Source organism: Pseudopodoces humilis, chromosome 2, assembly GCF_049639895.1.
Source record: "Pseudopodoces humilis isolate 2021_Gansu_Grassland_sample_001 chromosome 2, ASM4963989v1, whole genome shotgun sequence".
In the NCBI taxonomy this organism is placed as follows: domain Eukaryota; kingdom Metazoa; phylum Chordata; class Aves; order Passeriformes; family Paridae; genus Pseudopodoces; species Pseudopodoces humilis.
This window is the reverse complement of record NC_142201.1, coordinates 97,354,881-97,374,359: the sequence shown is the minus strand read 5'-3', so window position 1 is coordinate 97,374,359 and position 19,479 is coordinate 97,354,881. Positions and strand designations below refer to the sequence as shown.

At 40.6% G+C, this 19,479-nt stretch overlaps 1 protein-coding gene across 1 annotated transcript in view; it reads left to right on the top strand.

Moving 5' to 3' along the window:
* The window catches only part of MYH15 (myosin heavy chain 15), a 45,666-nt gene that overhangs the window by 7,939 nt on the left and 18,248 nt on the right, over positions 1–19,479 (top strand). Inside the window, exons 6-26 of the mRNA XM_088051384.1 lie at positions 20–47; positions 956–1,049; positions 2,341–2,358; positions 2,954–3,046; positions 4,099–4,162; positions 4,255–4,353; positions 6,228–6,331; positions 6,743–6,881; positions 7,470–7,588; positions 8,675–8,824; positions 9,125–9,295; positions 10,363–10,542; positions 11,837–11,969; positions 13,761–13,828; positions 15,259–15,346; positions 15,581–15,698; positions 15,956–16,079; positions 16,756–16,892; positions 17,250–17,505; positions 18,000–18,242; positions 18,857–19,033. Coding sequence (XP_087907510.1) covers positions 20–47; positions 956–1,049; positions 2,341–2,358; positions 2,954–3,046; positions 4,099–4,162; positions 4,255–4,353; positions 6,228–6,331; positions 6,743–6,881; positions 7,470–7,588; positions 8,675–8,824; positions 9,125–9,295; positions 10,363–10,542; positions 11,837–11,969; positions 13,761–13,828; positions 15,259–15,346; positions 15,581–15,698; positions 15,956–16,079; positions 16,756–16,892; positions 17,250–17,505; positions 18,000–18,242; positions 18,857–19,033 — 2,603 coding nt within the window. The remainder of the gene's footprint in view (positions 1–19; positions 48–955; positions 1,050–2,340; positions 2,359–2,953; positions 3,047–4,098; positions 4,163–4,254; positions 4,354–6,227; positions 6,332–6,742; positions 6,882–7,469; positions 7,589–8,674; positions 8,825–9,124; positions 9,296–10,362; positions 10,543–11,836; positions 11,970–13,760; positions 13,829–15,258; positions 15,347–15,580; positions 15,699–15,955; positions 16,080–16,755; positions 16,893–17,249; positions 17,506–17,999; positions 18,243–18,856; positions 19,034–19,479) is intronic.

Here is a 19,479-nt window from a genome sequence, read left to right as displayed (position 1 = left end):
CTTTTTTTCCCCTCCACAGATCGGGAGAATCAGTCTATGCTGATCACGTAAGTTCTTCTTTTTTGACTGATTTGAGACTTGGTTGCTGTGAAAAACTTTGAAGAAAAAAACCCTGATAAAATACAAGTTAACTCTTAAAATCTCAGCTAAATTGCCTGGAACTGAGTAACTGTCAATTTGGCCATCTGATGGTTAACTTGACCTCCATGAGAAAGGAGCAGGTAAAGGTTTGATGGAGCCTGGCCCATTTCTGATCCCCATATGGTGAACATTCCATGTAGGCATGAAAACAACTTGGCAGGCAATTAAAACTGCTCCTTGCAGGATGAGCCTGTCTGTGGCTGTCCTCTTTGGACACAGAGGACCCCTTCTGTTCAGTGTGGGGTGGTTACTTCAAGAGTGCTTACTCTTGCTGAAAGTTATGTTTCAGAGTGTTGTGCAGATGAATCAAGGGAAGGGGAGATGACCAAGGTAGAAAAGAGGAGGTGTGGCATTTACTGGCAAGCATAAAAGGATGGAGACTTGGGTGTCTCTACAAAGTTACATGTGCTCTTGGGTAATGCTGGCAAATTACTGCAGCTTTTCTCTACTCTTTCTAGCTCATTAAATATATATATATATATATATATATATATATATATATATATATATACCCCAGAGAGTAAGTCAGGGTGTTTGTAATTAAACTTCATGCCCCTAAAAGAAGGTCAGTGTCGTGTGGGTTTGTACAGGATTTCTCAGCTGTATGGAGAGCAGTTACTGCTGTCATAGGACTGCACCTCTTGGCTCAGTCAGCTTGATGTATTTCCACAGAAATGTCTGAGCAACAGGCTGCAGATACCAGAGTCAGTGAGTCTGAGAACAACCTTGAGGGAAGGTGTTGGCTAGACAGGGTTTAAGAGGATGAGTTGCAGGTGTTGGAGCAATGTTTTTGCTTTCTTCCCCCTTCCTCTAGCGGAGAATCCGGCGCTGGCAAGACTGTCAACACAAAACGAGTCATCCAGTACTTTGCCACAGTGGCTGCCCTGGGTGAAACTGGTAAAAAAAATGTAAGTCTGCTGGTTGTTGATTCATTTCAGACTCCTAAGGTTCCTCTCTTGTGCACAAGTAACCTCACGAGCCTGCACTACTGAGAGCATGCTGTTCTGAAGGGAGAAAGGCACACCTGAACCTACCACGCTCCAGATGGAGCAGAAACACCACCTCTGGTTCTGGACAGATGCTTGTTGCTGCCACCTCTCTTTCTTTTTTCCCCAGGAGTTTCAGTTTTGTGTGTGTATGCTAAATATCCTTCTGATTGTGTTAAAACTGGTCAAAAGTTGGGGAGACTGTAAAGAATGAGAAATTTTATTTTTTTCAAATTGAAAATAGTCTTCAAAAGACTAGGATTATAACTTCTCATCAAAATGTCTGTTTCACTGAAAGCCCTTTTGTCCACAAAAAAAATAGGATTGTTCTGACAAAAGATATTTTTTCAATCAGCTTTTCTGAATTTCTGTTTGGATAAGTGCTTATAAGTGCTGTCTAAGGTTACAGTTAATACTGTGTTCATGATGATTTTTATCTTGTGTTGCTATGAGCTTATTTGTTATGAGCTTCATTGCACTTGAAGGGTTCAGTGCTCTTTTGTGGTGAATTAACTGATTCCTATGAACTGTATTTATAAGACCAAAATTTCAGCCATGCTTCAAGTCTGTGTGCAGAATTCACGTCATCAAACTCTCATATACGTTCTCCTGAGGCCTGCAAGGCTTTCTTAACAAATGGTTGAGCTGCCCAGAGCCAGCTTCCTGCATGCAATGAGGCTGGTGCTCATCGTGGTGTCTAAAACCTGCTGTGCTCATGCAACAGTGGTGCTCCTACCCTGAGCTTGTTGTTTGAACTTCTGCTGCAAAAATCTACCTGGCTTTGCTCTGGAGATGTCCTATGATGGACCAAAACACCAACTAAATGAAAAGAGACTGCTGCTAGGTGGCAAGAATAAAAGAGCAGAAATGCAAACAGACAAGTTCTAGACAATAAGATGATGCAGCATTTCAAATTTTGGATAATTTTGCGGGGAAAAAATGGTGATGATAATGAAAAGGAAATGCAGCCTGGCCTGATAAACTACATGAAACATCTTCCAGCTGCAATATCTCTTTTTGCACTATTGTGATGTATGGTGAATGCAAATTAACAGCCACACATGCTTTTTGAAGGCTTCAAGAAGCACTGCTGGTGTGTTGGTGCCCACAAGACAGCTAACCTTGCTAATTGTTATATTTTCTATTGTTCTCTGTGTTAGTATTCACATCCTCTCTCTTTTTTCTCTCCATTGTGTTCCTATTTTGTCAACAGCCAGCTACCAAAACTGGGGTAAGTCATCAGCTTTGCTGTTTTATTTTTGCCTCGCAGAATTGGCGTTGGGCTCTGTCGGATGTGCCACGAGCCTCAGCATTTCACTTTGTGTGGTTCCCGGGTGAATGATGAATGATCCCAGGAGCCCCGGCAGGAAAAGTCATTCGCTTCCCAAACTGAATGGTTAAAGCTTTTCTCATCTCCAAAAATCCCAGATGTTGCAAGCTCCCGAGTGCTTTTAAATCAAATGCATTCTAGTGCTTGTCACTGTCTTCAGTAGCTCCTCTCCTACACACGTTGCTCATTCCTCGGATGTCCCCACATGCTCCCAAGTACACTGGGTGACTTCTTTCTCATGCAGATGGCACAAGACATAAATCTACAGAGCCAGACAGTAGGGAGCAGCAGAATGTTCGAGGCCTTTTAAGCGCTCATAATTGACTGATGGTCTCGCTGTTCTGCTGTTCACACTGTGCCGCCCCTGGGGTGAAGCTAAATAAATCACTTTGCTACCGAGGCTCCACTCCGTAAGCGAATGCATGGCTGAGCTAGAGCTGACAGCTGAGTCTGTGGCCTGTAGGTTTCTCATCAGTATTTCAACCTTGGTTTCCAGGGAACCTTGGAGGATCAAATCATTCAAGCAAACCCAGCCCTAGAAGCTTTCGGAAATGCCAAAACCCTGAGAAATGACAATTCCTCACGTTTTGTAAGTCTGCAGCATAATCTAGTGATTGTTTTATTCAACAATGGCCAGTTAATAACACCTTTGTCATAATCCCTTCATAGATAGCATTTTGCCCAATAAAATTACTGGATTTCCACAGAGTGGAAAGATAACATAGTAGGATGCAACAAAAACCTGAAGAGACAAAGAAAGATCAAGCTTGAATAATTGTTTGAACATTTTAAATTGTTTAAAATGAACAGAAGACAAGCAAAGCCCAGTAAGCTGTCCCTGCTTATCCCTCCATGCTGCCATCACCTTGGGGCTCTCCTCCTCCCTGTTAGGTTTGCAGGAGAGCAATCCTCCTGGGAGCTCTGCCTCTGCTGCACTTGGCTGACATCTTCTGAGAGATCCAAAAGGAATGGCATGAGGATGACAAGCCTGAGCTTGGAGCCCATGCTTCCCTAACAAATCCTGCTAAAAATTAAATTGGAAGGGGTGAAGACCAGAGGTTGTAAGCATCTGTAAATCTACACAGTTGTATAAGGAGCTTGTCAGCTGGAATGGAAATTATTTTTAAAAATTTGTGTGTTTGAATATGAGAAACTAAATGAAAACTACAAATTTTTTATGAATTCAGAGAGATGGATATGTAAATTTAATGGGTAAAGCTGTGTAAAATCACAGCACTCTTCTGACATAAGTAGGTGCATGGAAGTTAGGACTGCAAATGAGGAGAAGCCAAAAAAGGAGCCTGTGTATCTTAAGCCCAGGCTTAATGCTCTGAGTCCTGCATTACAGTAAACCTGCATCAAGCAACTGGAAGCCATGTGCTTTGCCATATCTTAGCCCAGCAGATAAGTACACTGTTATCCTTTCTCCACAAGCAGATTACATAGCTCTATGTACAGATTTGGGCTTGGAAGACAGTAATATCATTGTTTGATATTCTTCATTGAAAATATGCCTGTGCAAAGCCAAGGAGTTTGCATAAATTGATTCTTTGGGCCAAATGATTGCCTTCAAGCTGCATTCTTTGTTTCCCTCTGTGTATACTATATGCACTAATTAGAATATTCTTCTGTGTGAATTAGGGTAAATTTATCCGAATCCATTTTGGAACTACAGGCAAGCTGTCATCTGCTGATATTGAGATTTGTAAGCAGCAAACTCCCTCCTTTTAAAAAATACAATTGTTCATCTGAAAGCTGTGAGACCCTTTCTCACTGAATTTTCCTTTGTGTGACTAGATTTATTAGAGAAATCCCGAGTGATTTTCCAGCAACCTGGTGAAAGAGACTATCACATCTTCTACCAAATCCTGTCAGGAAAGAAACCAGAGTTACTAGGTAAGCATTATGTGGATCCACAGCTTTTAAGAACCTAAAACTCAATAGACAGTGGATAAGGGTTTAAGAGGCAAACCCACGTGCAGAATGGCCCTTATGCTTCCCCTTGATGAAACTGAACTTCCACTGTCAAATACAATCTTTTGTACAAATACAATGCTGTTCCAGTGGCAGCAGCAGAGACCATTTTTTTCTCATATGACAGATTAGTCTAATGGGAGTAAGACTCAGGCAGGACTTTAAAAACATAGCACTGTAAAGGCAAAAAGTGTCACGCTGAATTTGTGTAATCCAAGGTCTCAAAACATCTGGAAAATGCTATGCCTTCAAAGCATTTGTGGCAATAAAACTTTAATTATCCAGATTTTCACATATGAGAAGAATTGCTTATGGGTCCACAAAGAAAAGCTAGTTTCCTCTTTCTGCCCCAAGTGACTAAACTGACATCCCAGCATGTTGTGTAGCAGGAGAGAATATTCAAAGCTGCCAGCTGCTGATTGTGTGGAGATTACCCCTTTCAAGCTTCCCCTGGCTCAGTGTGGTCCCACAGAATCGCTGGAGAAGGGCAGAGAGGGGCTGGGATGCTTTGAATAAAACCTTCACTAGTTATTTAAGCAATGTGGTTTGCTGACTTCAATTTGTGCTCTGAAATAAGATATGTTGGAGAGTCACTCTATTGCTCTGCTAAACTCCCACTAAGCCATAGCAATCATAATCTCTTTTGAAGTCTTATTATCCTGACAGTGCGTGGTCAAGTCCTTAACACTCTAAGCTTTACGTGGCCTAATTAATGACAATTAGGGGAAAGATTTAAAGGAAGCTTTGCACTGAGATTCCTGTGAGAATCCCTGTGCTGGGAGAATGCTCTGTTTCTCATAACCTCTGTGTGTTCCACAACAGCACACACCTTTCTGGCCAGCAGGAACATGTCTGCAAACTCTTGAAGAGGCTGAAACTGACAGGGATTTGTGTTTTGTAGACAAGAAATGTGTGTGCTTGTATATAAACACATCCATATCTAAATATGGATAAGTATAAATATCAATAAGTATGGATGAATGTATCTATAGATAAAGTAATATATGCCAGAGTGACTACATAGCAAAGACAGGCTTATAGAGAATAAGATTTCATATAAATACATGTAAATATATGTTTCATATAAACATATATTGATAGCCATATATATATCCATATAATATTCATACATATTTAGATATGTAGGGATATGTGCCTGCATACAAAAGATTGAAATCTAGTCCAAAGCTTGGTCTGGTGAATGTGGGTGAAACTTAGGGAAGCAGGACTCTGCCTGTACTTTTAGAGCCAGCTAGCTTTGTAGAAAATAACTCTGCATTTTTGGGTTTTGATATGAAGGAATGAAAATGGAGCAAGCCATATTCTGACTTCTGTTTATCAAAAGCCAAGTGTCTTCTGCAAAGGGTATTGGAAGTCACTATTCTCTGAGTCTGTTATAAAAAAGAGGAGCCATGCCTGTACTCCCTGTCTTGGGTCATACTCAAAACTTTTTCTCATCTCTATTTAGATGGGATTTTTACCCCTAAAAGCATGTGAGGCAGAAAGTAGGACTATACAGGAAATTATTAACTGCAATACATGCTCAATAGATGTGTATCCACAGTAAATGTTAACATGCAGTATTTCTGTATTCTTTTTATTCACACTTTCTCTCCATCTTCAGACTAACACAGTAGAATAAGAGAGCTGGTTTCTGCCCTGCAGCTATTAAAACAAAAACAACAAAACAAGTCAGTAGTGCAGAGACAAATGTAGGTTGCAGCTGAGTTTTCCAGCTCTGTTTTTGAGGATAACCTGAATGGATGGCAGTTTTGACCTTGGCAGTTCTTTTACAGACATGCTACTGATCTCTACCAACCCCTATGACTACCACTTCTGCTCACAAGGAGTAGTTACAGTGGACAACTTGGATGATGGAGAAGAATTGTTGGCAACAGATGTAAGTCTGTATGGATTTGACTTTGGGTTTCCTAGATCAAGGGAGGAAGACTGCTGGGAGGAGCCTAACTTCTGTCCCTGAAACTATTTGACTAAAGCAAAAGCAGGATTGGGTCTTAACTGCATTCAGACTGCGAAGCAGAAGGCCTGGTAAACTGTTATGCTTTTGAATCTGGCCTTGCTCTACCTGTAATGTCAATCTTTTATAATTTTTATATATAAAATGCTAGATGAAGAGAGCTCTCCCCTGGCTGCCCTGCCACTGCTGTGTCTTCAGGGTGTTCCAGTGGCTGCTTTGGGTGATAACACCCCTCGGCAGGATAGTAATCTCTGACATGCAAAGGTAGATTGTGGAGCTGCAATTTGCTTTTGAGCAGGGAAGTGGCAACATATCTGTGTTTCCTTTTCACAGCAAGCCATGGACATCTTGGGATTTGTGCCTGATGAGAAGGCTGGTTCCTACAAGCTCACAGGTGCCATCATGCACTTTGGGAATATGAAATTCAAGCAAAGACCCCGAGAAGAGCAGGCAGAGGCTGACGGCACTGAAAGTAAGAATAACACCTAAAATTACCCCTCAGCTTCAAAAGTCTGGCATGTACCAGGCACTGTGCTGGGGAAGCAGCAGCCTGTTTGCTTTGTTCTTGCACACCATAGCCCCTGATCAGCCAAGAGTGCTGTATTTGTAACAGGCTTATTCAGTGGTGGGTAACCTTACTCAGCAGGAGATGAACAGACACAGTCAGACTAACCGGATCAAATTCCAGTTTTGAGACCATTTGGACAAAATCGTTGTGAAATCCTGCTGCCTTAACTTTCTCTTTCATGACTTCAGGTCCTGCTTCTTTATTTTCTCTTGCACCTGAAACTGTCTATTACCAGTGTGGAGATATGATCTTTTCCCTAAACCTGCAGAGTTTCATAAGTGAGATTCTTGCAGCAACTGGGGTATAGAGCAGTCAGATGACCTAGTATAAGAAGAGTAGAGGCATACCTAACACAAATCATAAAGACACCAAGGTCTTTAATCAATTTGTCTTTTGAAGTGAATTTTTGAAGGTGTTTTTTTTTTTTTTTAAGCTGGGCATGTTTCCATGTAGGAGTTTAAAGCAAATTGAAACCTTGTTTCTCCTGACCAGGTGCTGACAAAGCTGCCTACCTGATGGGAATCAACTCATCCGATTTGATTAAGGGTTTGTTGCACCCTAGAGTGAAAGTTGGCAACGAGTATGTGACCAAAGGTCAAAGTGTTGAACAGGTAAGAAGGCACTTTCAGGATATTGCAGTACATGTCCTGCAAGCCTTGAGGATTTGCCTGTAACATCTGAGAGAGACAGATAGCTGCTAGAAATATTAACATGTGCCTCTAGTGCCTGTTCTCATGTTATAGCCCCAGACTTGGGGAAATTGTGAAATTGAGGGAAACAGGGGGAGAGACTGATAAAGGAATATTGGCCAGCACTACTTTTAATAGAATTGTTTTTCTGATGTGTTAGTAGCAGCCACTGCAGAAAACCAGGTGCAGTAAAACCACATGGGGATTGATAGCTAATTCTGGATGAGAACAGTTACCTGGAAGATTTGAGCCATGGATTATTTATTCACTCATCATTCATTCATTTTTCATGTAATTTTAATCTTTGTGTGACCTCAATCAGCTAAAGGCAGTATCCACTTTAACTCCTAATTTAAGGGTAAAATAGTCCTTGGGTTGCTATGCTGCAGCTGTAGCAATATTGTAGAAGATGCTGCAGCATTTTGGTTACAATAGAAGTTGCTGTTTGAAGACAGCCTGTGGTACAAGCTCAGAAAGTAGAAGACTGCTACAGAGAAGTGTATCCTAATGGTGCAGATGTGCACAGGCTAAAGAAGAGACTTTAGACAGACTTTTCCTATTGCCTGCTCATGCCATAGCAGCCCTCAAAGATTAGAAGCAAATGTCAATGAACAACTTGAGCATAAACCTCCACCCTAATCTGGCAGTAGCTCTGGACATCATAGCTGGCATCTGGCCTGTGAGTCTCTGCTACCTTAATTCCACAGAAATATAATGGATTAAAACATTTGCAACTTGCTGTCCAGCTGTTTCCCAAGATGTACTTCATGATCACTTTACATACATGTTAGTAGACATCCACATATTTAGCAGTAATTCAAAGGAAATTCAGCAGAGATAATAGAAGAAACTGTGTGTTGTATTAACTATGCCTTGGTGAGTATACAAACCATGGGGAAATTTCATTTAAACTGCAGACAGACATTGAAATAATCTACTGCACCAAAAGCTTTGTGTTCCACAGTGAGTTTAGTTTCACACTGCAGTATTCTAAAACATGTGTTTTAGGTTCTGTATGCTGTTGGGGCCTTATCTAAGGCAGTGTACGATCGAATGTTCAAGTGGCTGGTGGTCCGCATCAACAAGACCTTGGACACTAAGCTGCCCAGACAGTTCTTCATTGGAGTCCTGGATATTGCTGGGTTTGAAATCTTTGATGTGAGTATTAATGTGTGAGGACTGGGTGGAAGGACATAAACAATGCCAAGAGATAGTTCTTGGTTGGGTGTTTCTAAATGAACAGAAGGCAAAGTGCTGAGAAACCCATAAGGCAGATAATGTGAATGATTTTACATGGGTTTTTTTCCCCATGAACAGATATAAAAACCACTTGGCTGGGACATGCCAATAGTTCCTGGGAACAACATCTCATATGCTTTGAGCTGCAAACATTTTTGTTCTTGCTGTTCCACCAAGTTAACTGCAATGCAAATGCTTCTTTTTCATCTCTTTCTGCAGTTTAACAGCTTTGAGCAGCTGTGCATCAATTACACTAATGAGAAACTGCAACAGTTTTTCAATCATCACATGTTTGTCCTGGAGCAAGAAGAGTATAAGAAGGAAGGCATTGAATGGGTATTTATTGACTTTGGCATGGACCTGCAGGCCTGCATTGATCTAATTGAGAAGGTATGTACATGCCAAGGAGCATTCACTGAATTGGTTTTATTCGTGATGCTCCCTTGGGTGTGTCCTCATGGCCCAGTGATGACAGGTTTCCTGCCTTTCTACCTGCAACACAGAACCAAAAGAAAATCAGTATTTGTGGCTACTCAGCTTTATATTTGGAATTGTGCCTTACAGAGCCAACAGCAGCCAACAAGCTGTAACTGGTAATTTGTATGGCTGTATCATCCTTCCTGGTTTGCACTTTTATCTTTCTCTGTCCCTGCTGTTCCTCCATTTAGTCTGTACCACATATGCTTAACATCAAACTCTTCAGCTTTTCAGGGCAAATGCAATGTTTCGGTCTCGTGCCCTGGATGTCTCCCGTGAGGCTCCTCTTTCTCACATTACCTGCTGATGTGCAAAGTCCTTTGTGCTCTTTCTACCCTGAAAAGGAAAGAAACCTCTCACCACTTCCCCAGCATGGGATATGCATTTCCTTTTCCCTTCTTTGGGAGTATAATGTGGTCCTGGTGGGGACAGCTGTCCCCTGCTGTATAACCTCTCTTTGTATCTCTCTTTCTGCCGTGTTTTACGGCACAGCATCTAACTCTGCTGATCTGTGAGGAAAAACGAAACCTTGCATCTTGCATTAGCAGGAAATTCATAACAGCAGAAGTAGAAAGTCTGATTATTAAGTGGTCTTTTATTTGACCACTTTCTTGTCCAAGGGCAGGATATCTGTGCATGATCCTAATCCCTCAAAACCAATCTGCCCAGTGCTACGAGGTTTGTTCATCTCTTCCTGAGACATGAGTGACAAAATGCTAGTTGGTCCAGCTTCCCTGAAAGCTGGATCAAAAAATCAAACTCTTTCTGGAAGCCAAAATAAGGCCTCCTAAGGCAGAGGTGACATAATGAATAGTGAATGGGGTGGTTACTATTTTAACAGAATAGTCAAAGACTTCCTCCTCAGGTTGAGAAGAAATTCTGAAGGCTTAAAATTCCATCAGATAAAACTTACAGGCTGCATAGCCACTGAAAGCAGGTAGCCTAAACATTTCCCAACAAAGATGCTCTTAAATCCACAGCCACTGGGAATCCTGTCTATCCTTGAAGAGGAGTGCATGTTCCCAAAAGCTACAGATATGACATTCAAATCCAAACTCTACGACAACCATCTTGGCAAGTCACCCAACTTACAGAAGCCCAGGCCTGATAAGAAAAGGAAATATGAAGCTCACTTTGAACTCCTTCATTATGCTGGTGCAGTAAGTTCCTCTGCTGGCAGGTAGACTTTGTATCAGAGATCTTCCAGGTGGGGTTTGGCTGTAGCACACAACAAGGCGGGGGGTGGGAAAGATGAAGAGGGGAAGAAAGGAATGGTGAGGAGTTAAAGCAAATATCTACTTTCTCTGCACAGGTGTTGCAGCAGAGTTAAATGCCACCAAACTCCAGAACATCTGCTTCCTAGATCCACTAATAGAATGAAATAAATTGAGGAGGGCTAATAGTTCTTCTGCAGGAAGTATGCCTTGCTTTGCCTTTATCACTTTTCCTCCAATCCAAGGAAGACTAGTAATAAACATCAGCAGTATCTAACTTTTCAGCTCAGTTTCTTTGAAAAATTAACTAATTCCTGCTTTAACTCAAGGGATGGCTATTAAAAAAAAAAAACAACAGTCACTTTTTACTAATTTTAGGACCAATATGTCAAAATAGAAAAAGGAAGTGTGGTTAGTTCTGATGTGGTGATTCAGTTTACAGGTTCACTGTTGATGAGGTGAACAAGAACATAATCCAGTACTGTGACACCTGAGCCAAAACTTGTCCAGTTTTGAAGTTCTGTTTTCAGATCAGATAGGCAGAAAGGATTGGAGAGGGTCACAGGAATTTTTAATCAAACTATAATTGATAAGAAGCCTCAGCATAGCAGAGCAGGAATTTACCTGATGCTGTTAATTTCAAATTATAATTGAACGTTAAGCTAATTTTGTAATTATTAAAAGAAATAATGCTGATCTTGGTACTTATCTGTAGTTGTTAATGCATTCAGAAAAGAAAATTAGAATTTTTTTTTCCCTTGTGGTACCGATAATGGAACATATTTTCCCACTAAACAGATCTGTGGCAAAGTCCTGGAGTTAGTTTGTAATCATTAAGACTCTATTAGAAAACCTTAATTATTCCAGTGTAGTATGCTATTTTGAAGTTAAATTATTACTTGTGTGATTCAAACTTCAGCACTTTTTAACAGGGTTCCTGGGACATCAGTGCCACATGGTATCTCCACAGATAACCTCATGGAGTCCATGAGAAGATGTAGGGACCAGATAGTTTGGAAGGGGTGTGTGGGATTCACATGCTAATTATTAGGAAGAGAGGTTTGGGAATTAGGAAGCAGAGAACTGGAGGGGAAGTGATGAACACCAGGGCAGCTGCTACTGCTCTGAGCACAGCTCTTCACATAAAGTCATTGGCTTCAAGCCAAACTGCAAAGAACTCCTGGCTGCTCTGAAGGGGAACATTTGCAACCTCTGGCTTGTTTTCAATGCCTTGCTGTAGGTTCCCTACAACATCATTGGGTGGCTTGAGAAGAACAAGGACCCGCTTAATGAAACAGTGGTAGGCATTTTCCAGAAATCATCCAACAAACTCCTGGCAAGCTTGTTTGAAAGCTACATTGGTGCTGACAGTGGTAAGCAGAACCAGCCCACATGGGCTTGCTTTGGGTTTTGGGATGTGTGCTTTGGAATGAATGGATTTCAGAAACTAAGCAATTCTCTTGACTGCGATTGCCTCAATGCTAGATGAGGCAGTGACTAATCATTTAGATGTGCACAGCAGCTGTAGGAGTTTTCCAGTTATAGGAAGGAGACCATTAACTCAGCTAGGTTGAATGTACAGTACCTCTGAGCAGCTGTGGCAAGGAAAGCTGTGCTGTGAACAACCCTGTGGGAGTTTGAGCATGCAAGTGTTCAGATATGCAGCCAAGTGTTGCACAAAAGATTGTGTACATAAATGCCAACAAAAAAGAACAGTTCTTGTTTCTCATGCTGTAGTACTTCTTGCCAGCCCCAGAAATAAATAAGAAATACTAACTTTAAGAGAGAGTTTTGGAATATTTTATTGGATTCATGGCAAGTACACACTGAAGGTACTGTAACACCATCCCACATTGGCCACAGTAGAGGGCTTTGCCAATATGTCTTCCTTTTTGTTGCTGATTTTTTTTATTTAACAATGTATATGTACATAGTAATGTATATCTGAGGACATATTTAATCACTACCCTTTAAGCAGAACTCTTTTATTTGTGGGAAGACAAGTAGTAAACATTCAGAAAACTGATCTTAAGTAAATAACTGGTATTCATTACAAAGATGTAGCTCTTATGTCCTGAAGTTGCAATCACTTACAGCCTGTTTATTAGAAACCTCATTTCAAGAGATGCTCTTGTCATGAATCACATGACACTTTCCTAGGAAACAAGCAGGCTGAAGACTTCAAAATGGGAATAAGATGAAGCTGAATGTAAATAACATTTGCTCGTCCTGCCACGAGCAAATCCTTTCAAGTCACTAACTGCCTATTTGCCTGTGGATGTTCCTGTCTGTCTGAATACTACCTTGCTTTTCTTTGGTGTCAGGAGAAAGGAACAGCCTGTCCAAATTAGCCTTTTCCAGTCTCACCAGCAGTGTCACCTTCTGAAGGGGGATAGGCTGTGGATAATTGCATCAAGCACATTGCACTCTTCTCCTTTTATGCTGACGGGTGACACGATGACAGATCTCCTGGGAATGATCTAATGGCCCATTGCTTAGAAAGCTGCAGCAACTGCTGTACATTTTTGGGTCTTGTCAGGAACTTGTGAAACTTTGTAAAGGTCTTGTCAGAATCTAGCATTCCTTGGGAGCATCTGAGTGATTTTGACTCCAAAGCTTTAAGCAAAATTCAAGGGATGCAAGATAACTGCATCTAAAACTACAAATATTTATTTCCCTTTATTCTAGACAAATCTCACTTGCACAAGTTCAGTGCCTGCATAGCAGAGAATCAGTTTCTATACAGTACAATGTGCAGTACAAATATTCTGTAAGCATTATTTTTCTTTAAGTTTTTCTTTTTCTACATCATCTCACTCTATGGAGCTTTTAACAAACTACAAATTACTTTTGTTAAAATATATTTTTCTGCCATATTCATATTTATGGGCTTTTCTGCATAAGAAGCGATGCAGTATAGATCTGAAATGCAAATGCAATCCAGAAAGTTTACAGTGGTCTTTGATAAAATTCCTAACTATGGACAGAGAGCTGCAAATGGGTGATGTATCACACATGATTTTCAGAATGCCTTGGATAAAATTTGAGTAGTCAGAGCCTTTTAGTCAAATAGAGCAGCACTATTAAAATGGGCTGTTTTCCACACTCTGCCTGCACCCCTTACTGAGATAAAGATTGGTTTAAGCTTCTTTTTACCTCCTTAGGTGACCAGGGTGGAGAAAAGAAACGCAAGAAAGGTGCATCTTTTCAAACTGTGTCCTCATTGCACAAGGTTTGTTACCTCTCCACACCTGATGGCTTGAGTTAAGACAATGCATTGAAGAAGAATGTTAAAGATTGTACTGGACAGGAAAAAATTGAAATCCAACATTGAAATTTGACTTGTGGACAGGGTTATTGACATTGGCTAATGTAATACACTGCTATTAAAACTGCATGCCAGGGGCTGCTCCATTTCATCATCTTGGTCAGGAAACTGTTCTTTTTACTGTGTTTTAGAAAGTATCACAAAATGCTGCCAACAACCTATATCACTTATTTTGTTGCTTGCAGCTTCATGCTTGTCTTTGGAACAGGAACTGATTACAAGTAATTTGCTAGTCCCTATCTGATCACTGCTTGTAATTGGATCCTAGGGTTAGAGCAGTCATGGAAAACAAAAGCTGTTGAATGAAGCGGCATAAAGCCTCTTGTTTCCTCTTCTGTTATTCCCTTCTTCTGGGACTGGCATGTGCTCCTGGTGGAAGCTGTCACTAAGATTGTGCCTGAGGAAAAATGAGGCTATTTATCTTTTTTTTTTTACCATTATTACCATTTCTATGGGTAACATTGAGGAAGCTGTAATGTCAGTAAACCTCAGTTTGGGAAGGATGTGGTTACCTGTAGTCTTGTCATATGCCATGACATGTAGTCATGTCATTTTATCTTGTTTGGAGATACTCCCCATGAAGGGAAATCACAGGAAATGGAGACCTGCATCTTACCAGCTGAGGAGGTAAAGCGGTGGCTGAAGGAGCACTCAGACAATAATTAATAAGCCACAGATAGAAGCCCCCTTTCCAGCACACAAGCAGCAGTTAGCTCAGGTTGTTTGTTGTCCTGACTGGTGTATGAGAAATCTGCAGTTTGCACAGTTGTCCTGATGGCATTGCATTCCTTCTCCCATGGGCTCCATTTTCTACTTACCAGACAAAACACTTTCCCCAGAGCCTGGTGATCTTGGTTGGCTTCTGAGCTAGCTTGGTGTCTGCCTGGGACATGTCTGATTAAGACCAATAAAGGGAATATATTTGGTCAGGAGATAAAACCTCAGCCTTTATGAGGAACAGGTGGGAAAGGTGAGCTCTCCCCACTGAGTGGGGAAGTGACTAGGCAAAGATGCAGCTGGCTTTACAGAAATCCTCCACCAGATGATGCTGAGTCTTGCTTGCTGTTCATATGGGGCTCTGAGTTTCTGGGGTTGTAAGTAAAACACATACCTTCTTTGCTAAAACTGATGTGGAATCCTATAATAACGTTAAATATTACTTTGGTTTATTTGAACACATTTCTCTCTAATAATTTTGGTAAGCTTATAATTTTGTTGGAGAATTTTTAGAAAAATGAGCTTCTTAAAATAACAAACCAGCGAACCAAAGAAATAGTGATTGGAATTCCACTAAACTGCTAAAGCTAATCATGTTTTTAATGTGTCTGTTCTAGGAAAATTTAAATAAGCTGATGACTAACCTAAAATCTACAGCCCCTCACTTTGTACGATGCATTATCCCCAATGAATCAAAAACTCCAGGTATGAAAAAGACAATAGTCTTAAGATTTTAGAGTATTTAGCTCTGTCATTCTATTACTTACTTCTGAGTCACCAGATTGTACTTTATTTTAAATACTGTCTGTGCTTTTTACCTTATCCAATCATGTTGCTCTCTCAGGAGATGTCATCTCACATTTTCCAGTTTCCTTGGGGAAATGAAGATGAAGCCCTGTGGAGAAACTCCTTTTAATTTAGCCTTGTTTTCCCCTGCAGGAGAAATGGATGCATTCCTTGTCTTGCATCAGCTCCGCTGTAATGGTGTCCTGGAAGGCATCCGCATTTGCCGGAAGGGCTTCCCAAACAGGGTGCTTTATGCTGACTTCAAACAAAGGTAATGCAGAGCTGTGACTGTCTCCTGATCCATTCAAGTTTCATTTCATCCATTTATCTTCCATTCAGTTTGCCTGACATGGAATGCAGAATTCTGCTCCTCCTTCTGTCTGTCAAGATACAAAGCAGATTGATTGAAGACCCTGGGTGTTTTGGTTTGGGTTTTTTTTTATTTTTTAAGTTTTTGGGGGAAGAGGTAAAAAAAGCCTAAAGCAGAATCTAAGCCAATTTTACACATTTCTCATTTGTTTTTAATAGGTACCGCATCCTGAACCCAGGAGCAATCCCAGAGGACAAGTTTGTGGATAGCAGAAAAGCTGCTGAAAAACTGATGGCATCTTTAGATGTTGACCATAGCCAATATCGTTTTGGACACACCAAGGTAACTGGAAGAGACTATCATTGCTTATGTAAAGAGAAAAGTGATAGATCTGGTATTTAATTTGCAGAGTATGACACTGCCATTTCTGGTGGTGGTGTTTAATGGAGATTTAATAATACTAGCAAAATGGCAGCAAAATTGAAGCAAAGTGATATTAGGTTCTAAGCTGTGCTAGAGGAAATTTAACTGTCTAGCTCAAAGCTTTTATTGGAGCAACTCTACAAGCAGACACCGCAGCAGCTGATGCTCCATGCACCCCAGTAAAACAATAGCTTATTTAATATTATATAGGTACATTCAAACATAGATGGGCCACAAGATCAGCTGCCTCTTTTGAAATGAGGCCATGTGCAATTCTCACATGATCCCATTAGCAGGGATTTCTGGGAGTCAGGAGTTGTGGTTCAGCTGACCTACTTGGAACCCTGCCACAGCTGATAGGTATTGTGGCCATAAAACTGTTCAGCCTATTCAAAACTGGGGAGATAAAACCCAGTTTTAAAACAACTCTGGAACTGTACAGTGAAGTCCCTTATGCAAGTAGTATTTGGCCCTCTATACTCTCCTAGTTTCTGATGTGTCAATAAGAATATCAGTGTGAACCATTTCAACAAGGTCATTGTAACTCTGATATAAACCCTTCTTTGTGGTGAACTGACATCTGTGCATGTACCAGGTGTTCTTCAAGGCTGGTCTCTTGGGCCATCTAGAAGAAATGAGGGATGAAAGACTTGCAAAAATCTTAACAATGATCCAGGCAAGAGCACGTGGCAGATTGATGCGGATTGAGTTTCAGAAGATAGTGGAGCGCAGGTATGAAGGCATCCCCTTAAATCTTAGCAGATAATAGTAATTACCATTTAATTATAAGCTGAATAGAGCCATTAATTAATGTCCCTAAGGCAACAGATAACCCTAAATTAAAAGCTTTAAGTGTATGTGTGATAAAAATAATAGCAACTTTGCCTGCAGCTTTGGTGAAAATGAGATTTAGAAATTTTTTGTGTCTCCAAAAATAAAGAGATCTGGAGGAAGTTTCTTGTATCTCTTGGAAATTAGTACAGTTTCCTAATATTGCTCAGAAGAGAACTATGAAACAGACTGAGAATGAAAACTCACTTTTTCAATTCAGGCTAAGATTTGGGGAATCTTTATTTTCTCTTAAACCAGGGACGCCCTTCTTGTAATTCAGTGGAACATCCGCGCTTTTATGGCTGTCAAGAACTGGCCTTGGATGAAGCTTTTCTTTAAGATCAAGCCTCTCCTGAAGAGTGCAGAAACCGAAAAGGAGATGGCCAATATGAAGGAAGAATTCTTGAAGCTGAAGGAGGCCCTGGAAAAATCCGAAGCCCGAAGAAAGGAACTTGAGGAAAAACAAGTCTCTTTAGTTCAGGAAAAAAATGATTTGCTTCTCCAGCTGCAAGCTGTGAGTAGACACATAGATTTATATACTTATTAGACATTCTTTGAAACTCAAAGGTTTGCAGACTAGAGTGTTAGTGGAATTTAATAAAAATAAGTTGCTGATCATGTCAAAGCCTTGCCAAAATTCAGAGTGGATAGAAGTTCTCATGTTTTAGCATATATAACTATATATATGCATATATATAGTTATATATATATGCATATATAACCAGCATATAACCAGGTGGGCTAACAATGCAAATCTTAACAGATTCTGTTCAAGGCAATGTCCACAGTAGTAACACATGCAAGTAGTCTCATATGTGACTAGTCAAGCTCACCCCTATTTTATCCTGCTCTGTTAATTACTTGTCTTCTGAAATCAAGAGTAGGAAATTTTCCTTACTCTGCTTTCTTGCTTTGTATCAGGCTCCCTGACCAGTTACAGGCTAGGGGACAAGTGAGGGAGAAAAGTGCCAGGGAGTCATTGTTGTCCTCTTCCTTGTGCCACACCAGGAGCAAGACACTCTGGCAGATGCTGAGGAACGTTGCGACTTGCTGATTAAATCCAAGATTCAGCTGGAAGCCAAAGTCAAAGAGCTGACAGAGAGGGTTGAGGACGAGGAAGAGATGAATTCTGAGCTGACTTCTAAGAAGAGAAAATTGGAAGATGAGTGCTCTGAGCTTAAGAAGGATATTGATGATCTTGAAATAACACTTGCAAAAGTAGAGAAAGAGAAACATGCTACTGAAAACAAGGTACATTCAGAACTTCATGTGTTCAGGAGAGGATGGGCACCTTTATGACAAGTGCTAGAGGTCTTCTGATGGTTTTACACTGTCACACATGCCACACTGAAGGAAGGGTCTGTAGGTACAGTAATTTGACTTTATGAGGCAAAAATTGTTACCTCTGAGCCTAAGTTTCCTTTTTTTTTTTTGAAGTAAGTCTTACTGCACTTCAGCTAAAGAATAAAACTATTTGGGGCATTTTAAGATAAACAATCTTCTGCTGTAACCATAATTCCTTCAGCTCTCCTCCTTAAAGCATGTAAAAATGCTTTAAATGTAAAAATCTCCTCTCCTACTCCTCCCAGAGAGAATCAGAAGCTGGAATACACCACAATGGGAGTGACTCTGAAAATAATTTAGTATGTTTGAAAAAATGTACTATGCCCACATCAAAAACTGGCAGACATTAACTGCCTTGATGACAATTTAACTCAAAAAGCCATGAGGTGCTGGGAGGGGAGAGATCCCTTTCTTTCTCTTGTTTTCCTGCTTACAAGTTCAGATCAGATAGTAATTTGAGACATGTTATGATAATCCCTTCCTTCAAAGTCTTACATACATATCTTCCTTTTTTCACACAGGTGAAAAATCTGACAGAAGAAATGGCAACACTCGATGAGAATATCAGCAAACTTACCAAGGAGAAAAAGTCCTTGCAGGAATCTCATCAGCAAGTTCTGGATGACCTACAAGCAGAAGAGGACAAGGTCAACACACTGAGCAAAGCTAAAGTGAAGCTGGAACAGCAAGTGGATGATGTAAGCAGGTTCTTCCTTTATGTTTCACAAGGCTCATTTGATCACCACTTAGAGTGGACCTTTCGTGAGACTGAAAGCTTGCAAAACTTTGAAATATTCCTCTCCTTTTAGAAATGTACTCCTTGTACTGTCTGTAAAAGGTATAATTACAGGAATACCACAAAAATTGATCTGTGTTCAGCCTCTCAAAGGACTGCAATAACAAGGGAAAATCCTCTCAACTTGCACTCGCAGTGTAACTGGCATGAAGTCAAACAGACCTTTGTCACTAAGAGAACTGTAATGCTTGCACAAATGTAAAGCATGGACTAACCCTTTTGTTCTATTTCTGTAGCCCTTATTCCCACTGGCTGCTAGAAAACAAACCCTGCTAGGATGCTTAAGTGCTTCTGCTTCACAGCTCACTAGAACTCAGCAGAGACCTGTAGGGCACAGCCTACATCTGA